Source organism: Urocampus carinirostris, chromosome 15 (genome assembly GCF_059441175.1).
Source record: "Urocampus carinirostris isolate Australia breed hairy pipefish chromosome 15, RoL_Ucar_1.0, whole genome shotgun sequence".
NCBI lineage: Eukaryota > Metazoa > Chordata > Actinopteri > Syngnathiformes > Syngnathidae > Urocampus > Urocampus carinirostris.
The window spans coordinates 14,220,941-14,239,674 of NC_142363.1; the positions used below are offsets into that span (position 1 = coordinate 14,220,941).

An 18,734-nucleotide genomic window follows, 5' to 3' on the forward strand; every position below is an offset into this window, starting at 1 on the left:
ATCATCTCCATCACTGGGTCAGTGTGCCGCACACTTCTCATCGAATGCACCGGCATGCGGGGATACGTTTCCATGGTTGCCGTGGAGTTTGTCAGTTCCCGGCGAATGGAATCAAAGCGTTGCGGTTTCCAGGCAGGATGGCGGCTTTTGTTTTGAACGTTGGCACGTGTGCTCGTACACGTGCATTCGCGTGGAGACGGAAATATCATGAGGGAAAATGCGCTTTGGAGGTTACAGGGGAAGTAGGGCGTGTGATTGCACGGACAAGTGTGTTTGTGCATATGCGTGTGTGTGCTTGCGAAAGCCGAACTGTTAGGAAACAACTCTCTGATGTAATATAAACTGATGCCTGTTCGCCTTCTTTCTATCTTTCCGAAGGCCCATTAAAACACATGTCGAGATGTGTGCCAGCATGGTCGCGGCTTTGTATGGTTAAGTAATGTGTTAGAGGATTTCTGTGTTTTCTTAGAGTTTGCTGTCAGGAATACGTCGAGTGATGCTATTTATATCATGTGAAGTGGCTCTAGGACTTCATATGTTCATTATTAATGGATCATATGTTGAGTTGCAGTGGGCGTTAGCTTGCAGGCTTTTGTGCAGGGTGGCAACTGCCAATGTTGAAACAAAGAGTCAAACGTGATGAATAAATCATGATTGTTTTTTTAAGATTTGTTCACTATGCACTGAGCTGTATTATTTTTTTATTTGGTTTGACGTTAAGACAGTGCCACATGATGAATAAGTAATATTATAAACAAGTCAAGTTTTACTGCCTATGTTGTTATTATTTTCTTTACTGTAATACAGTAACAGGGCAGCACAGCGGGGCATTGGTTAGAGCGTGTGCGGCACAGTTCTGAGGTCCTTCCTGTGTGGAGTTTGCATGTTCGCCCCATGCTTGCGTGGGTTTCCTCCGGGCACACCGGTTCCCTCCCACATTCCAAAAACATGCATGTCAGGTGATTTGGCCGGTCCAAATTTTTCCTAGAAGTGAATGAGCGAGCGAGTTGTCTGTCAACTGGCTGGCAACCAGTTCAGGGTGTCCCCTGCCCACTGCCCGAAAACAGCGGGGATGGGCTCCAGCACCCCCGCAACCCTACTGAGGATAAGCGGTGCAAACAATGAATTAATTAATTAATACAGTAACCCGATGGTAAAGGGAAATTCCCGTCATAATTCTTGCAATGGAGCCAAAGTTGACGGTCCATTGAATGCTTGGCATATCTAGTACTGTGTAATATTTGACCACTAAAATCACTGTAACCAAAATGATCCCTGCAAAGCACAAGAAAGAATAAAATATATGGAGAATCAAAGTTTTTCTTCTAATTTTTGGAGGCCACCCAGAGCAGCAAGATGATGGACAATCATGTTAACTTCTTATAGGTGAACCTCATGTTATGTCAAATAAATGCACATTTCTCAACCTACTGGTATTTAAAAAATGTTTATATGATAGTTCATGGTTTTTTTTGTGCTGATTGTTCAAATCAATATATATTTTATATTAATGGTGTTTTTTTACCACTAGGGTGCACTAAATAATGCACAATGTCCCTTTAAAAGTGTTTAACTGGTCCAGAATGACATATCATAAATAATTGCACTTTCTAGTTCTTTTATATTCTCAGCTTCCATTCAAGTGGGGTTCAAACGACAGACTAAGGGCCTTATGAGGCCCATAGAACACATTTCAGTGGCTCGCAACGTAACCACAAAATCATTACTTTTATAACAATTATGCACTGTAAACTTTTTGTTTTATTCAATTGCTCAAAAATACTATTCATTTTTAATAAGATTGATAACTTTACACTATTAATTTCCCTAAGGGGATGAATAAAGTATCTATCTATCCATCTATCTATCTATCCATCTATCTATCTATCCATCTATCTATCTATCTATGCATCTATCTATCTATCTATCTATCTATCTAAACTTACAGTATATGGGTTTCTGTTTCAAAACAAAAATAAAAACATCAACAGATATGAAAATTAGAATTTAAGGCGAAGTAAACATAATAAAGCAGCACGGCGGATGTGTGGTTAAGGCGTCCGCCGCACAGTTCTGAGGTCATGGCATCAAATCCAACTACCAGCCTCCCCGTGCGGAATTTGCATGTTCTCCCCGTGCTTGCGTGGATTTCCTCCAGGCACGGCGGTTTCTTCTCACATTCCAAAAACATGCATGGCAGGTTAATTGGCCGGGCCAAATTGTCCCTAGGTGTGAATGAACAAGTGAGTTGTCTGTCTCTATGTACCCTGCGACTGGATGGCAACTAGGGCTGTGTATTGTATAAGGTTTTAGCAATTCCGATTCCTTATCAATCCCTGCTTATTACATCCGATTCCTTATCGATTCTCTTATCGATCCTCACTGCGGAAAAATAAGTACTATGTGACTACAGATATATTACAAAAGGCTTGATTAATATAAAATTAATTCAAAGATGGGCTGCACTGTTGGACGAGGGGCCTACGTGCACACTGCCTACCTGCAGCCTGATTCCAATAAGGTCATCTAAATTACATGGATGAAAAAATGTATTCAAAAGTGAGACCGGATACACACAGAGGCGCTAAATGAACTTCATTTCACGTCTAAAACCCAGTGAACGTAGCAGGCTAGCTAGGTTGTTCACCTGCTGTGGCTACGCTGTTCACCTGTCTTCGAAGCACCTCAAACACGCTGCATTTTTTTTTTGTTTAATGCCATGTTATCCAGCCAGGTGTTTGAGCGTGTTGGTAGTGTTACCCCCCCTTGAGCTGAAATGGCTTTATAGCAAGTATGGCATATTCCTGCATCGTCTTTTGGAGTGAAACACAGACACACCTTTGAGTAAGCCAGTGACATCTCTGCAGCTGATATGATTGGTCGAGCAGCGACAACAAAAAGCACGTGGAAATACGTTGCCTAACCCTGCATTGGGTTGTGTTTGCTTGCTATGTTAGCACCGCAGCCCGGGCGGAATCGATAGTGGAACTGAAATTGAGTTTTACCGAAGATTCCAAGGAATTGGTTAACTGCAACCAATTTTTAATCGGTTATTGATGCGCAGCCCTACTGGCAACCAGTTAAGGGTGTCCCCTGCCCACTGCTCAAAGACGGCTGGGATGGGCTCCAGCACCCCCGTGACCCTACCGAGGATAAGCGGTACAGATAATAGATGGATGGATAAACATAATGAAGATTTGGTGTGCTTGTTAAATAATCAAATCATCCCTTTTATTCTTCATGTATTTTGTAGGTGGCCTCATAAGGAACAATCCTGATAACACTCGGAAAACGAGTTAATGAGTTTGATTTTTTTCAGGATATTTTTGTGACCTATTGTATATTTCAGCAGGAGACATTTTAGAGGCAAAAATAACGACAAGTTGGGCAAGAAATCGACAAAAACACAGTTTGTTTCTGTAAATGATGTAGTAGTTGTTGGTAACTAAAAACTAAAACTTTATTTTTTTTCATCATACTGTATTCTGCATTCTACACAGGTTTTAAGGCATTGGGGGTAAAAAATGTATCATAAATTGATCTAAAAAATAAAAATCAGCAAAAATCACCCAAAAACATTTGTATCTCTCTAATTGGTATCATAATCGGCAACTGTAGACAACGAGTTATTACAGTTCAGATTTTTATAACATATCTGCCATTCCGCACAAGTTGGAAGTGTGTAAATGGAAGGGTCTGTGGGAGAATGCTGAGAGGGTGAAAGAACCAACTGCCCACGGTATTATTGATCAGAGCTGGTACCCTGGGGGTGGGTGATCAGCCACAACTGACCCGTACAACAATAATTGAAATGATTCCGTATTGTGTGATGGTTGGTTAAGGGCCAGCATGTACTGACTCTGTCTGCCCATAATATTAGGTAGAATTGTGCAATCTCGTAGACCTGCATTGAAAAAAGACGTGTCAAATAAGCCAAGGCATTATTTGGCAACTATTACATTAAAGGTAAGCTCCATATTTTGCTTTATAACAAGTTGATATTTTGACAGAGTTGTATATATAACAGACTAACTCATCATTTGGATTTTTGTATGTAATAAAATTTAAATATATGCATATATGCAACACATACAAGGGGAGACCATGATACATGATGAAATTTGTATGTACCCAAAATTCAACAAAGTTTGGCTTAAAGAGACACCGTGTAATATTTGACCACTCAGTGTTGGTGTATTGTGTAGTGCAACCAAAAATTAGTGCTACCAAGTACAAGGAAGAATACAAACTATTGAGACTCAAATTGACCAAACCCCACTTTTTTTTTTTTTTTTGCCTTGCCTCTCACGAGATTTTTGATTTTTGGTGGTACCCTTTGCAGCAAGTTGGTAGACAATTATGTTTTCTCCCTCTTGGTGAGCCTCATATAAGTTAATTCTAAAAAATTCTCGAAAAAAAATATAAATACAAATTTATATGATAGTTGATGTATTTTCTTACTATTTAAATCAGTATTTTTTTAGTACAGTTATGACCCATAAATATTTCCACTGAATATTGCCGGAGAGCCTGGAGGAAACCCACACAAGCACGGGGAGAACATGCAAACTCTGCACAGGAAGGCTGATAGCTGTATTGGAACCCATGACTTCAGAACAGTGCTGCGGACGTGCTAACCATTGAGCTGCCGTGAGGCCCAATCATTTTATCATTTATCTAAATTAGTTTTTGTATTTTTTTTTCACTTTCCAGTATGTATGAGTTTTCATCCATCCATCCATCCATTGGGATGGGCTCCAGCACCCCCGCGACCCTACCGAGGATACGCGTTGCAGACAATGGATAGATGGATGTTTATAAAAGTACTTGAATTTACAGTTACTCAGTACTTGAGTAGTCTTTTTTACCAATTTTTTTTATTTTTACTCCTACTCAAGTAATCATTTGGATGACTACTTTTTACTTTTACTTGACTCATAGTATTCTGAAGTTTTGAGATTTTCTTTGCTTTCATGTAGGTTTTAGATCAAGGGATGGTGTAATAATTGTATGTAGTCTGTGCAGCCCTTTGAGACTTCTTGTGATTAAGGGCTATACAAATAAGCATGACTTGACTGGACTTGAATAACGTTTTGGGCAACTTTACTAACCATTTATGGTTTTATACCTTTCATTTACTAGACTAGCCCCCCGTGAGAATAGTATAGAGTTTGACACTCATGATCTTTATTATTGCCAAACGGAGGGAAACAAAAGATCGCGTAGTACTAATAATACAATGGAAGGGTCAAGGAGTTTCATTTTCCTGTATGATAGCAAATGAGGATCACGCCGTACAGTAGTAGAAGCGCGCAAGACCTCGCGTGAGAGTGGGAATTTCCCATCCACGTGTCTGAATACGCGACGGCAAAGGCGGGACCATAACAAACTCCACGATTGGTTAAGGAGACGCTTGCTTAAAGGGAAGTATCACTTCCAAGCTTTGGGCCACAGCAGTTACCCGACATAAACCCGAGCGTCTTTAAGAGCGCCTATTTACCAAGTTGGGGAGCCACGCCCCGGCGGAGGAGTTTACTTTTGCAGCTGACGTCGGCTAAATGAAATCGGCTTGTGGCAGTTTTCCCCACAGAATGGAAGTTGTCGGTCACGGCGGAGATACGGGCTAAACTTGGCTTCACCTGGCAGGATATTAACGGCATTTCACATTTTTTACCCCAACCTTCCCTTTGAATATAACGGCGGAGCCTGTGTAACGAGTAAGTTCCTTTTTAAATAATATGACGCCCTTTTATTTTGAACCGGCGAGCCGGCTTTTAGGTAAATGAACACCAACACACTTGTTCTTCAGTCTCTTTTTAGCACAAATCGCGTTTAATATTGGGCCAGAACCGAAACTAAGATTCACTATGCTCTACTTACTTGTTTTCCTGAAAAAGCAAAAAATACACTGTGATCGTTTTAACCACATTAATAACAAAAATTGTATTATAGTCCTAAATTTTTAGTTTTTGTTGTAAATGGCCCTCAATAGTACAGTGAAACTAATAACAAGGATATTTTCTCAAAACGTTTCAATCATCTAAAATATACTCACTCTTAATATTTGAGTTAGTAAAAAAACGCACCTCCCTTAATAAATATGTGATTATTTTTAACATCAGATTGAAAAACACAACAGGGAATGTTTATTTGTCTCATAAAATCCAATGACCTGTTGAATGGCAGTTTAATCATGACGATTTCATTGGAGAGTGGTATTGTTTTGATCCAGTGGCTGTCTCGGGAGAGTTCAAATAAAAAGCGCAACCCCCACAGTTTCCCTCTCTGCTGCATTGTGTTACAGCAGGGGGAGCCACGACACAAATACTGCTCACTGGAGTGCAAAGAGCAATTTGGGTTATCTGGAAGTTTTCCTTTTGTGTGTCATCCCAAACATCTCTACCGGTTACCATGTTTTTGTTCAACTAAGACTGGAGCAGTTTTACTGAGTTGATTGTAATGTCAAATGGCACTTATTATTTTGACGTTATTGGCGTCTTCCTGAGACAGTCCGATTGTGCGGGGTAAAGAAATTGAAATGATCATTTCAGAGTTGGCACAATAACAAGTTAGAATTGGCATAGTGACTGAACCTTTTTCACCAAGACTATCATTACCTCTTTTCTGTGAGCCCTAATTTGGTAGTGTGGTAACAGTATAACATTAAATTACATCTCTATGTTTGACTGGGGGATCAGGTGGTGAGGTAACTTATTTCATTCGATCTGATATAACTGATAAGAGGGGTGAGCACAAATAACTATTGTCACAGATGAATACCATGAGTGAAGTTGCAAGATTTTCGATCTGAGGTAATGAGTCGTGTAAAACGAGCAAAAGTATCGTGTTGTCTAAATAAAGATATTAGTTTGAAAAGTGTTTAGATAATCCAGAGGGACTGGAGTATGATAAGCTCTGGCTTTTTCCTGTCAGTCCTATTTCTCTTTCCGTTTTTTTCAATTGTATTAAGTGGGTAATTTTGAATTAATTGTAACCTTGAATTTGAATGAACAGCGGAATATAAGTGTGTCAATCAATCAAAACATTACATTTGAAACAGGAGTGCTACAACTAATGATAATGTTAATGTGGCCGCTTATGTATTTTAAATCCGTATCCACTTCAGAATCCAATCTTTGACAACAGCGAGCTGTGTGGTTTAAACAGCGAAATGAACAAAACTGTCATCCTGCCACTAAGAGAAGCCTCATTTGTGGCTTTATTGATTCGAGAACATACATTATAAAGCAGACAGGTTGTCTACTATGCTTATAAGGGTATTTGAAGACGTCTGATATAATCAGCAAATTGCTGTGCGTCCCCATTGTGGGCTCCATCTCATATTTCGCTCTCTTCCCCCTCATTTAACCTTGCAGCGTGCTCATCTTGTCGTGTCCCCGCATGGAGGATGAGGATGATGATGTGTTTGAGCCAGATCCCCATTTCTGGGGCACCGCATTCAAGGAGATAAAGTGCGAGGAGCGGGCAACACAGACACCTGGCCCCGTCCTGGCGTCGAACAACGGCATGCTGCCCTGCGATGTGGCAGAGGAGCCAAGACCACTCTTCTACGGTGAGTCAGCGCAAATTGCCAAACCAGAAACGGTAAGGAGAGCGCTTCCTCGTGCGAGTGAGGCAGTCGTAAAACTGATTGTGACACTTTAATGTGAGAAATGGGAAAGTGTATAGTAGCACTGATGTGACCTGCGGCGCCTGATAGTCGTGATTATGGCAGTGTTTTATGGCTGGTGCAGAGTGTACCCAGCTGCTTTGCTATTCAAAAGGCGCCAGGTTGCCATTGTGAGGGAACGGGCATGACAAGGATTACCTGTGTGAGTAGGTTGTAACTCATTATCAGTGGGAGTTTCAATGGAACCATATACCGGACATATAATCATTGCTGGGTTGCTCCGCAGTGACGATAGATACCGACTTTTAACTCTGTAAAATGACTCACCGTGATTGGCTCAGAAGAAAATGCAGCAGCTGTGAAAGCAAGATGAGTTCTTCTGCAGTTCTTGGCAGAGTTTTCTGAACGTTTCATCATCATTGCGCACTCACAAAGAAAAAGAGCATCAGGTGTCATTGCAAACACATTCTAAGGCCAAACCTCAACTCCTTAACAGGTAACGCAGGTTTTCGATTGCACTTCCCGGCCCACTTTGAACTTGTCGGGAATCGGGAAGACGGACGTGAAGAACGCGAGGAAGAAATGGAGGAGCGAGGCCGGCGTCAGCCTGTGGCACGCAGCATAGAGGCCTGCATCGGTCAGAAGCTCCAGATGATTGGAGACCAGTTTCATCAGGAACACTTACAGCTGGTGAGGAACAAACAACACAGACACATATAAGACCAACTCAAGTATCAACTTTTCCAGAGATTGAATGGATTTTGAAAACACGTTACTTTGTTCTGAAAAAAAAGCTGAGTGGTCAATAAACCATTGCAATTCTTAAGTAGTTGGCGATATCAATATCAAGTTCTAATACCAATTAAGAAACAAACAGTTTAACATGAAACACAGTGACAAATAAATTATTCAAATTTCTCATTTTAATTTTCTGATCAACTATACACTTGCTTGTCCCTTCAAAACGTTGCACCGTGCATTTTTGAGGGGGATTAAAATGCTTATTGGATGTTATTAAGTATTTATTGTATTATACTACTTATTATTTACGGTCATTGTTTGGCTTGTACGGCAATACACTCGGAGCAACATTGAGAATATGTTAAGTGAAGGCTGATTTCACTTTTTTCTGACATTATTGGGTCATTGTGGCCAAGAAGTGCTACCAGATGTGGTGGTTTTGTAGTCAGGAAGTTTAACAACTACAATTAACTCATTTACTACATGAATGGAAAATGGTGATTTGGCATCAATAGCTGTCAAAAGGTACATTTTTTTATGTCTGGATAAAATGCTTTTTCCCTTGTTCCTGTGTGTTTCAACGTACTATTTTGTGCATCAAAATTGCAAGTTATTGGTATTAGCGTTTTGGTACGGATGAAGGAGACCACTTTTCTTCTCACCAATGACTCAAAACTTTAATATAAAATTTCATTTATTGAATTGTCTTTATTGTCGTTGATAACAATTTAATGAAACTTTGTATGCAACGAGATTGGACATGGCACTCCAAGGCAAACATGTAATAAATTATCTAAAGAAAAGAAAAATGATAAACGACTGTCAGGATAAATAGGGAAAGGTATTTACATTGGATTTCTAAGAGACTGGCCCATGTTATAATAATAGTGCAATGAAAAAATAGTGCATAGATACCAAGTACTGATACTTCGTACTTTTGATACTGTTGGTAACATTTCCCAAAACAACATCCAAATATAAAATAGTACATTTCCTTTCAAGCATCTAAAATGTTTTTTCTTTTTTTTTTTAGCACACAATAGAATTGATTTTAAAAAGCTGTCAGCGTGCTAACGGTCTAATAATTAGACTCTGACTCTACACCTAGAGACGCAGTGACTAATACATGTATCAATAGCAGTCTAGAGGATGAAAAGCCATAAAAAAGAGTCTGTTATCACCCCAATATCGATACCCGGTATCAGTACTCAACTACCCGCCCATTTTAATGTTGGTGACTCGGCGAGAAGTTGAGTTCTAGTACAAACCTGGAAGAATAGCATATAATAAGTAATCTCACTGAGACAACAACTGTTTGTATATAAACACAGTTTATTTTCAAAAGTATTATTCAATTGCTTCCACACACTTACTGTAAAGAACTGCAGTATTATGGGTCAAAAGTTTTCCCTCCTTTTATTGTGTTAGCTCCATATTTGTTTTGGAGACGCTGCATGTGTGCACTCCCCCTCCCTCTCAAGTCAAAGACAAGCCGAACCAGGGCAGCCCTTCCCCCAAGTTACCAAGCCCTCCCTTGCCTCCTCTTCCTGTTTATGTCTCTCCTCTCTCCGGTTTTCTCTGTGAGCTGCGATGTCGGCAAGTAGCATTGAGGATGCTTGGCCTCAGCGAGCGCCCTGTACTGTGGTCAGGGTGACACTGTCCACGGAGTCACCGACAGGGCTGCACAACATCACTTTTATGTATTTCTTGCGCTGGGTTGTAAAAAGCAAAGCATAAGTGTCCTGTTGCACAACTGCTTCATGGTATATTGGAACGCACAAGAAAGCAGAAGTGGCGGGAGCGCGTAAACACGTAACCTGAAACCCAACGCGTGAGTCCGAGGGGAGCAGCTGCGGTTCCAGGGAGTCTCCAGTCAGCCCCTTTACGGGGCGAGGAGTGGTCAGCTGAGAAACCATAATAAGACGTCTACACACATGTGGGCTGGGGTGAAGGGGTGGGGGTGAGTTTGTATTACAGTCAGTGAGGTTGTGAGGTGGAGAAATTAACCTCAAATTACCAAGTGCAGTGCTACCTTATAATTCAAACGCTCCAAAGCTTGTAGAATTTGAAATCGGACAGTTTTGAAAAAATATATAGACACAAAAAAAACGCGTAAAAACTTCTTGTCAGCAAATCTTCTGCGGGCTTATATGTTTTCTTTTTCTTTTTTTTCGTGGCATTGTAAAAGATTGAATTGTTTCGATGGGGTACTGCATAATTCCCCCCCAAAACAGTGTATAATTCACAGTACAGTAATCCCTTGCCTATCACAGGGGTTAGGTTCCAAAATGCACCCTATGATAGGCGAAATCCGTGAAGTAGAAACCTTTGTTTTACAATTGTTGTATATTGAAATCAAAGAACAAAACCTTTGTAAAGGCCCAAGCATTTGTTTAACAAATGAAAGTACTGTATACTGTAAACATTTATTTATTTTTGACCAATAACGTCTATCTCTGGCACTATTTGGCCAATTAGAATGCAGAACACAATGTGCAATGTAAATCTGTGTAGTAGGGGAAACCGTGAAAAGTAAACCGCATTATAGCGAGGGACCACTGTTGGAAAACGAAAATCATAATATCATTGTTTTTGTGAACACTAGGTGAGGTCAGAATTATATTTGTACTTTAATTTTGGGGTCATCAACGATGTCCGCGTGCGACAGGGAGCCTCCCCCAAAACACCAATTAGACTGTGGACCGTTTCCGTAAATAGCTCACCCTTAGAACACAATATAATTATTGCAACAAAATGGTATGACATTACAACTCTTCTTTGCGAAATGCATAACAAACTCGTGCCCGCTTGAATTAATCAGTATCAAAGAAATAGCTCTCAACATAAAAGTTGGTGACTCCTGTTTATTTTGTATATGCAAGATTAATTAAAAAAATACAGTTTTTAACTTAAATCTACTTATGTCAATGACTAAAAACAATGCAATATATCAATGGTATCATCTAACGATAAATCAACATACGGTGTATGTCTTAAACATAGCTGGCCACAATATGCCTACATAAAATTGAACGGCAGGAATTAGCCAGTAGAGGGTGCTAAAACTGAAAAGATGTATTACAGCCAACCTTTTTTAAAAATGTGTTGCTTTTGGTATCATGACATTGAGATTGTGTTAGTGTCAATAACTGTAGCATATCCCTCTAAATGGCATTGTGGCTTGGGTGATTCAAAGTTTATATCTAAAAGAGAGGAACAACAAGGCCTTGTTAAAAGTAAATGGTAATATTGCTGCATGGTCAGTAAAATGAGGGAATCAGTATGATTAATTACAACAGAGAACTGCATAATTTGGTTTTGTGTTTGTGTGGGTTTGAACTCGTGTAGCGCCAGAAATTGCACTGCTGTGCAGTTACGCAATTAGTCTCTTTAAGCCTGCACGTGCTCATACACGAACGCAAGTTGTTTATCAGCTTTTTAACATTTCTCACTTCTCGCTATCTCCCCTTGAAAGACAAAAAAAAAAAACAACAACAACTCAATAATAGTGTTAATGTCCATCCATTTTCATTCCTGTCAGTGGGTGATTGCAGTTATTCAGCACAGACACTTGTCCCTGAGCCGTCCAAGTGGCTTGACTGCCATCTGCTTGATGGATCGGAGGAGCCCTTGTGGCTGTGAGGGTCCTTCGTGGGAGCTGGCTGGCCCCCTTGGCAAAAGCGGGGATTAGGTAGCCGAGGAGTGCCGGAGGATGCTGACAGATAAATTGCTCTTCTGTCAGAGAGGGCTGGAGGGGACACTCAAGTCCCCAGAGGATTGCCAACATTAGCCGCACAGCCATTTGAGACATAGCGATAATGACAGTCACAATGGCAGGAAGACAGCTCCAGCTTGCGCGGGGCAAGGAGCAGAGTCGGGTTTCATCTTGTGTTTTTTTTTCCACACACGGCTTACTCCTGCTGCTTTGGATAGGAGGTGTTAAAAGCTGCTTTGAATACAGTGGTACTACCTCTACATACGATCTTAATGGATCCCGAGATCGTGCTTGTAGCACGATTGGCTCATGTAACAGGCTAATTTTCCTAATACGAAACAATTAATAACTATTTGAACCTTAAATAGCTATATAACGCATCTTCCTAATCACCAAAACACATTCAAATAGTAAGTAAACATAAAAATACAGTAATAAGATAAATAAGATGATATTAACTAAATTAAATGCAAGTTTATTATGAGTCGCCGTAACTAATGTGTGCACGTGGTGCTAGAGTAGGTTACTGTACTTTTTAGAGTAAAGTTACTGTAACTTTAAATTAATGTGAGCACACACATTTTTAACAGCACGACTTTTATTTCTGCCTGTTTCATTTTTCATTCATAACTTTTGCCCTGTTAGTTGGACTCGCAACGCTGGCACTTTCAATATGTCTTTTGGAAAAAAAAAAAAAAAAAGACGGAGATTTGTCCTTGCTTCCCTTTCAAAAGGTTACAGAAATGCGTAAGGCATCTGTTCTTAAAGAAAGCCTTCGCACGACCAGTTTCCCCCTTTTTTGGATGTTTTTCAACAAAAGCAGCAACGTTCTCCCACTTTGTCCTCTTCTTCGCTTTTATTCTTACTCGGAATCTTTTGCAGCAAAGCGCTGCGAAAATTCTTCCACGACTTTGTGATCTGCACTCGCTGCTTCCATATTGTACTGCTTTTCTTTGTCACTCACAGGCACACAGTGCTCGTGTTTCTTGCTTCGTTTCAATTGTCAGCGTTCTCCCTTTTTTCCAAGACAAGTTACCATTTCCTTTTCTGGAACTCATGGCTAACGTCACAAAAAGGAAATGCTATACAATGCGATTAAAGAGACGCGGCCAAATTGAACTGTCGAATGCAGGTACTTTACATTTGTAACTAAGGACGCGGAATCATGTGCCATATGGCGGGAGGCGCATGTGCAAACTGGACCGAGCTGATGGCTGTGAGCAGTCTCAAGTGATCTCAACTGGTAGCCTCGAAAACTGCTTGTGAACTATATTTTCCTTCGTATAGCGAGGAGGGATTTTTGTCAAACGCTTGCTGTACTTTAAAAATCATCAAAATATTTTTGTGAACAAAACTTGTGTATCGAAATTCCCGTGTGTAGAGGTTGTATAAAGAGGTACCACTGTTTAGCCTCACATTTGTAACTTTTTCTGTGCTGTTTCAGCACTTTACAGTAGGGAAGGAGTAGAAACACATCAAGGTGACTTAGATATCTCCCGAAGGCTGCTTTTTTGTTGATAGCATTCGGCTTGCGTCCGACGTCACAGAATTTATTTGTCTTCCGACTCCTCGTCTCCTCCCTGAAGAGTTTGTTCTAGCTCGGAGGAGGGCCCTCCCCGCCGAAGAGATAAGGGCCCGCTCGTGAGCAGCTGGCTCGATCAACAGCCCACACGGGACACTGATAAAGCACATCAGCGCAGCGTTGGGGTGACGACACAGAGCATCTGGCTAAACTCTGGCCCGCAGATGCAGGCTATATTTAGAGCCCCGTTTTGACAGTTGGTGGCATGAGTTATTTGGGAGTTTTGACAGGCCTACTCCTTTCTTTATGTCACTCGTTCTGCTTATGGAGGAATGCGCAAAAGGTCACTGTCAAGGGAGAGTGAGTTTTAAGATGAATTTACACTTCGCTTGGTTGGAGTAAACACACTTACGTTGTGTGAAATAAGACTTTGCTTCACTGTATTGAATCATGCTACGCACATACCTTCACTGTCTTCTTTTTATTGTTCCCTAAATATGGTTTTAAAGGGAAAGTGTGTAGTATTCAGGTTCACCTTGTAGTAAAAAAATGACACTATATTAAAAATATTGATTCCAATAATAACCAAAAATACATTACCTATCAGATATACGCTGATTTTAAAAAATACCTGTAAGTCAAGACATGTTCATTTATTTTGCGTAACATGAGCCTCATCTAAAGGGAGCTGACACAATTGTTTGCCATCTTGCTGCTACAGGTTCCCAGAAACATTAAAAAAAGCTGAGAAAAAGAGCTAAAATTGGTCAAGTTGAGTCAATCGTTTTTGATCTTCCTCGTGCTTTCAAGCTCTTGTTTTCAGTTGCATTATACCATGCAGCAACATATAGTAGCCAAATAATACACACTCTCTCTTTAAAGTTTTATTTGGACTTTAAAATTCATATGATATGTGGACTATTGATGGCTGGTTAACCTACTCGATCATATACACACTTTGTAAAATTCAGCTAGGTAATTCCGGGGTGTGCAATATTTTCTTCTCAAGAAATAATTGTATAATAATACAGAGCGAATTATGTTTCAAAAACTATATTTTACAGTTGGCTGGGTTTCACCAAGTTGGCTGGGTTTCACCAAGTGCACGAAGATCAGTATTTTTATATATCGCTATATTTTTGTTACTTTTGGGATTTTAAAACAGGTCATAATACCTGTAGCTTTTTTTAGGTTAGTTTAGCATTTTACACGATTTTGATGGTCAAATACTTAGCACATATAAAAGAAAAGTACAGAACAGCTTCCAAATCTCATAACTACCCCCAGAACCAAAAGAAGAGTAATCGGTCAAAAGTAGAGGTTTTTCAAGCATTTGTATGGAGTGTTTACAAGTTGAGCCTTGACACAGTGTAGGAAGTGGGGGGAAACAATTCTCTTTGTAAGGATCAGCTGCTTTATGAAGGGGAATGCTACAAAGTTGTGAATAGTTAATTTGCTTCTTAATATATTTGAAAAGGTCCCGCACTGTTGATGAAACACTATTTTTTTTTTTGTTTAATATAATTTTAGCGTATCCCAAGCTTCTTTTTTCTAATATGTCACCACATGCTTTTTTTGTTTTGGTAAATCATCACAGAATATTTGTTCATTTTATTTGCTCCGGTAAATAACGGACGGTTTTAGTTTCGCAAAAGCAAAGCCACAGATTACCAGGACCAGGCATGCTAACTCTGATGTGTCAAACTGACCTCATCAAATGCTTGATTCTGCAAAATTCTCCCACACATTGCTAGACACACAGAGCAAACCTCACAACACTCCCAAAATTGTCATTTTCTTTTAGTTCTTTTTTGGTGTATGTGAACAACAAACTCGTAATCGTACAGGAAATGTATCAAACGCATTGTAAGTTTTCGATAAAGAATATACTTTGTCATCCGAGGTTTTGTTAAGATCACCAAATTAGGATGTAGACAGACTCAATTTCAAAAGCAAAAGCCTTTTTCGGGGAAACCGCAATTGTAATTATCAGATGAAGGAGCACACAACTAAAGCATTAGTCAACATTTTATCTGTGTGTTGCACCAAAACTTTATGTTGACCTCGTAATACAATTGACAACATTTTCTACATTTTTTAACATGCATCAAATACGAACATTGTTTTGTAATCACTATTTCAATGTGTTTTTAGCGATCAAGAAGATGTGTTCATAGGGTTATTAGGGTTTATTTGGATGATTTTGGTTGGCCGGGAACAGATTTGTTGGTTTTGGGTCAATTCTATGATCAGGAAGATGTGCTTATAGCTATTTGGGGTTAACTTGGATGATTTTGGTTGGCCGGGAACATAGTCATTGGTCTTTGGTTATTTCTTATGGGGAAAATATATTCGAAATATGAGAAATTCTAGATACTAGCTCAATCCAGGAGTAATTTAATCTTGTATTTACAAACACAATATCATCTCAAAATTTGTGTTTCACTACTGGTTTGATGATTAACTCATTGTGGCCAGGTTACAAAAAAAGTACACTTTGACGTTCATAGCTGTTGGTGGCACTGTATAAATTAATTTACTCATCCGAATTTTAAAGGAAATATTTATAACTTTTCCTGACTATATCAAGTGAAAGCACACGTTAAAAAAATCCAGCCTCTCAAATTCTTGTTTACGACCCTCTGACTCAGGCACGGCCCTCAGATTATCAGGCACGGCGGCGTCTGCCTTTTGTCCAGAGATGAGCTTTCGGTCAGCTACTGTACCTCTGGCGTGCCGAATCATCTTTTCCCAGAGGCTCCTCGCCTCTCATCAAGAACTCCCTAATCCCATTTGGAGCAATTATCTTATCTCAACTTCTCAATGGCTGAGATAGTATTATCCCGCTAATCGCGCACAGTCCAATTGGCCCACAAAAGTCTGAGCATCTTCTCTCCCCTGCACAAAAGATTGCACTTACAGTATTTACAGTAAATCTGGGAGGATTTGCAGTCACTGGCAGTATTGGGCGCATTACTCAGAAAACTAATTAGTTACAGTTGCTGCTTTATTTAACTCAAGATTACTGTAAGAGCTTCCATGTGTGCAGTTACATATTACCAATGGTACAGATGACATACGAAATGGCTGCAGAGAAAATTGCTTTAAATCATATTTATTTATTTCAGAATCTAATTCGGGGAGTACCGATTCGGCCTGCAGGTAGTGCTCGCTGTTTACCACCTAAATTAAATGGTCATAGCCTTATATTGTGTCTAGTATTTATCACAAACGAAGCAGTACTCTAAACATATTTTAATTCTAGCTTTAAATGATCAATTTTTTAGTTCATTGAAATGGATAATGATCGCACGTCCCTTGTCCGCAGAAAATGGAGGGGGTTACTTGCCCATGTGCCCCTCCCTTGGAGGACTTCTGAGTAGAAATTTGATTCGACCAATCAAAAGAAAGCGTGCATGTATAGGTAGATTTCTCAAACTAAACATTATATGATCAGGAATCATTTAACATCAGGCTTTTATAACATGAGAGCACAGCTATAGATTTTTATTACAATAGCAAAACTTGTTAGTCAGCTCCGGTAATCTAATCATCTGATAGAACAAAAAAGTTGCCTTGTGTAGGTAGGGTGTGGCACTTGAGGCAAAGAACAAAATGTAAAAGTGTGAGCCATTTGTGTAGTAGGAAGAAAAAGAGGAGCGTTTCTGTAGCTCTTCAGAGAATATCTCTACATATTCTTTACATGGCATTGGAGCTTATCACACTATTTTTATTTGCGGTGCCTCAACACTGATTTCCATAGTGCATTCTGATTGGTTAAGCCGTGTCTCCACTTCTTCAACTGTGTCAATAATGTTGCGGTTTAATATGTATGTGTACATAAAAGAGATTGTACAGTACTTTGTCGAATGACTTTGTTTTTTTAATTGTCTAACATTCGTTGGTAAAGAAGTCGAGAGACTGTTAATCCATTAGCATGCACTATGCAAATCAATGTTCCTGGCTCCGTGAGTAAAACTGTGTGATAATGAGATAAGGTCTACTGGCTTGTTGTATGTAATTTCTACTCCTCCTGGTCTAGTGGTAAAGTTTTGGTACTCTTACCGCCACTACTCTGCGTTCATTTCTGCCGCATATAACGTTTTGCAATCGAGGTCAGCGATGTCAATCGATGTGATCAATTATTGTAAAGACATTTCAGAAATATTGGAATATACAGTTAAACCTTGTACGGTAACACATACCTATAATGACTTTAAGCAATTCTAATGCCGTTCCAATCTTAGCCGACAATTTTGCGGTATAAACGGCACACTTTCAAATTTCTGTCCAAATTTGTGTTATTGGTGTTATTGCAGTCCGATAAATACGGGAATTGCGTTCCAGGAACATGTTCCTTTGTACACGTTAGTCCCAACACTTGTCAGTGGCAAAGAAGACCACTGTGAAAATATCATTAGCATTTCAGCATGTGGTCGCCGTAACTTTTTCACTGTCCATTGACAGTCAGCAAACACAAATTCACATTTATTGCTTCCCGCCTATTCATAACACTGCGCCTTTTGATTGTGTTTCACTCTGCACACAGCCAACGTTGGTCTTTTGTTTGTTGCAGTATCATCGAAACCAAAGGATCCGGGGGCTGCCGTGGTGGCGCCTGGCGGTCGCCGCACTCAACCTGCTCCTCGACAGGGCTTTCTTCCTTGGCGGAGCGAGGCGGAGGTGAGACGGTCTTCCCTACCACCCGCCTTCACCCGGCAACGCCATTCTAAATTAACTCCACGAGGATCCGGACCCCCCGTCGGCGCTGTCAAATGGAGCACAGGTCTGTCGTGCAATTGGCGGCGCAGTTGTGGTGTGGAAGGGTTTCAAAAGGTCACCGCTGGTCGGAGACACGCAACTTTTATACAAGGGTTTTTCTTTTTCAAAAAGACGCCACGATGCCCAGAGATTGCTCTACAGGGACAAGATTTTTCTATACGTGTGGTTTTGTAGTTTTGTACAGTTCGTTAGTTCCTTTGTTTTTGATTTTCTTTTTTTTTTTGCACTTCAAGATGTATCCAATCTTGATGACCTCCGCAAACCCCGGGAATGCCTTATTCTTGTTTTCTGCCATAGAGTATTGAAAGATGTTTAAATGCTGGTTAGAAAACAAAAGGTGTGTG

At 40.0% G+C, this 18,734-nt stretch overlaps 1 protein-coding gene across 1 annotated transcript; it reads left to right on the plus strand.

The window, feature by feature from the left end:
* Nucleotides 1-5,577: 5,577 nt before the first annotated feature.
* bmf1 (BCL2 modifying factor 1) lies at nucleotides 5,578-18,360 on the plus strand. The gene is made up of 4 exons (XM_088354685.1): nucleotides 5,578-5,717; nucleotides 7,377-7,573; nucleotides 8,127-8,320; nucleotides 18,185-18,360. The coding sequence occupies exons 2-4, from the start codon at nucleotides 7,402-7,404 to the stop codon at nucleotides 18,293-18,295; spliced, it is 477 nt and encodes a 158-aa protein (XP_088210811.1). The 5' UTR covers nucleotides 5,578-5,717; nucleotides 7,377-7,401; the 3' UTR covers nucleotides 18,296-18,360.
* Nucleotides 18,361-18,734: the final 374 nt, after the last annotated feature.

What these genes read in the sequence shown, in the direction of transcription:
- bmf1 (XM_088354685.1), top strand. Translation starts at nt 7,402, where the DNA reads ATGGAGGATGAGGATGATGATGTGTTTGAGCCAGATCCCCATTTCTGG. An exon ending in GCCAAGACCACTCTTCTACG is followed by an intron (nt 7,574 to 8,126) that starts GTGAGTCAGCGC and finishes ACTCCTTAACAG; the next exon opens with GTAACGCAGGTTTTCGATTG. An exon ending in ATCAGGAACACTTACAGCTG is followed by an intron (nt 8,321 to 18,184) that starts GTGAGGAACAAA and finishes TGTTTGTTGCAG; the next exon opens with TATCATCGAAACCAAAGGAT.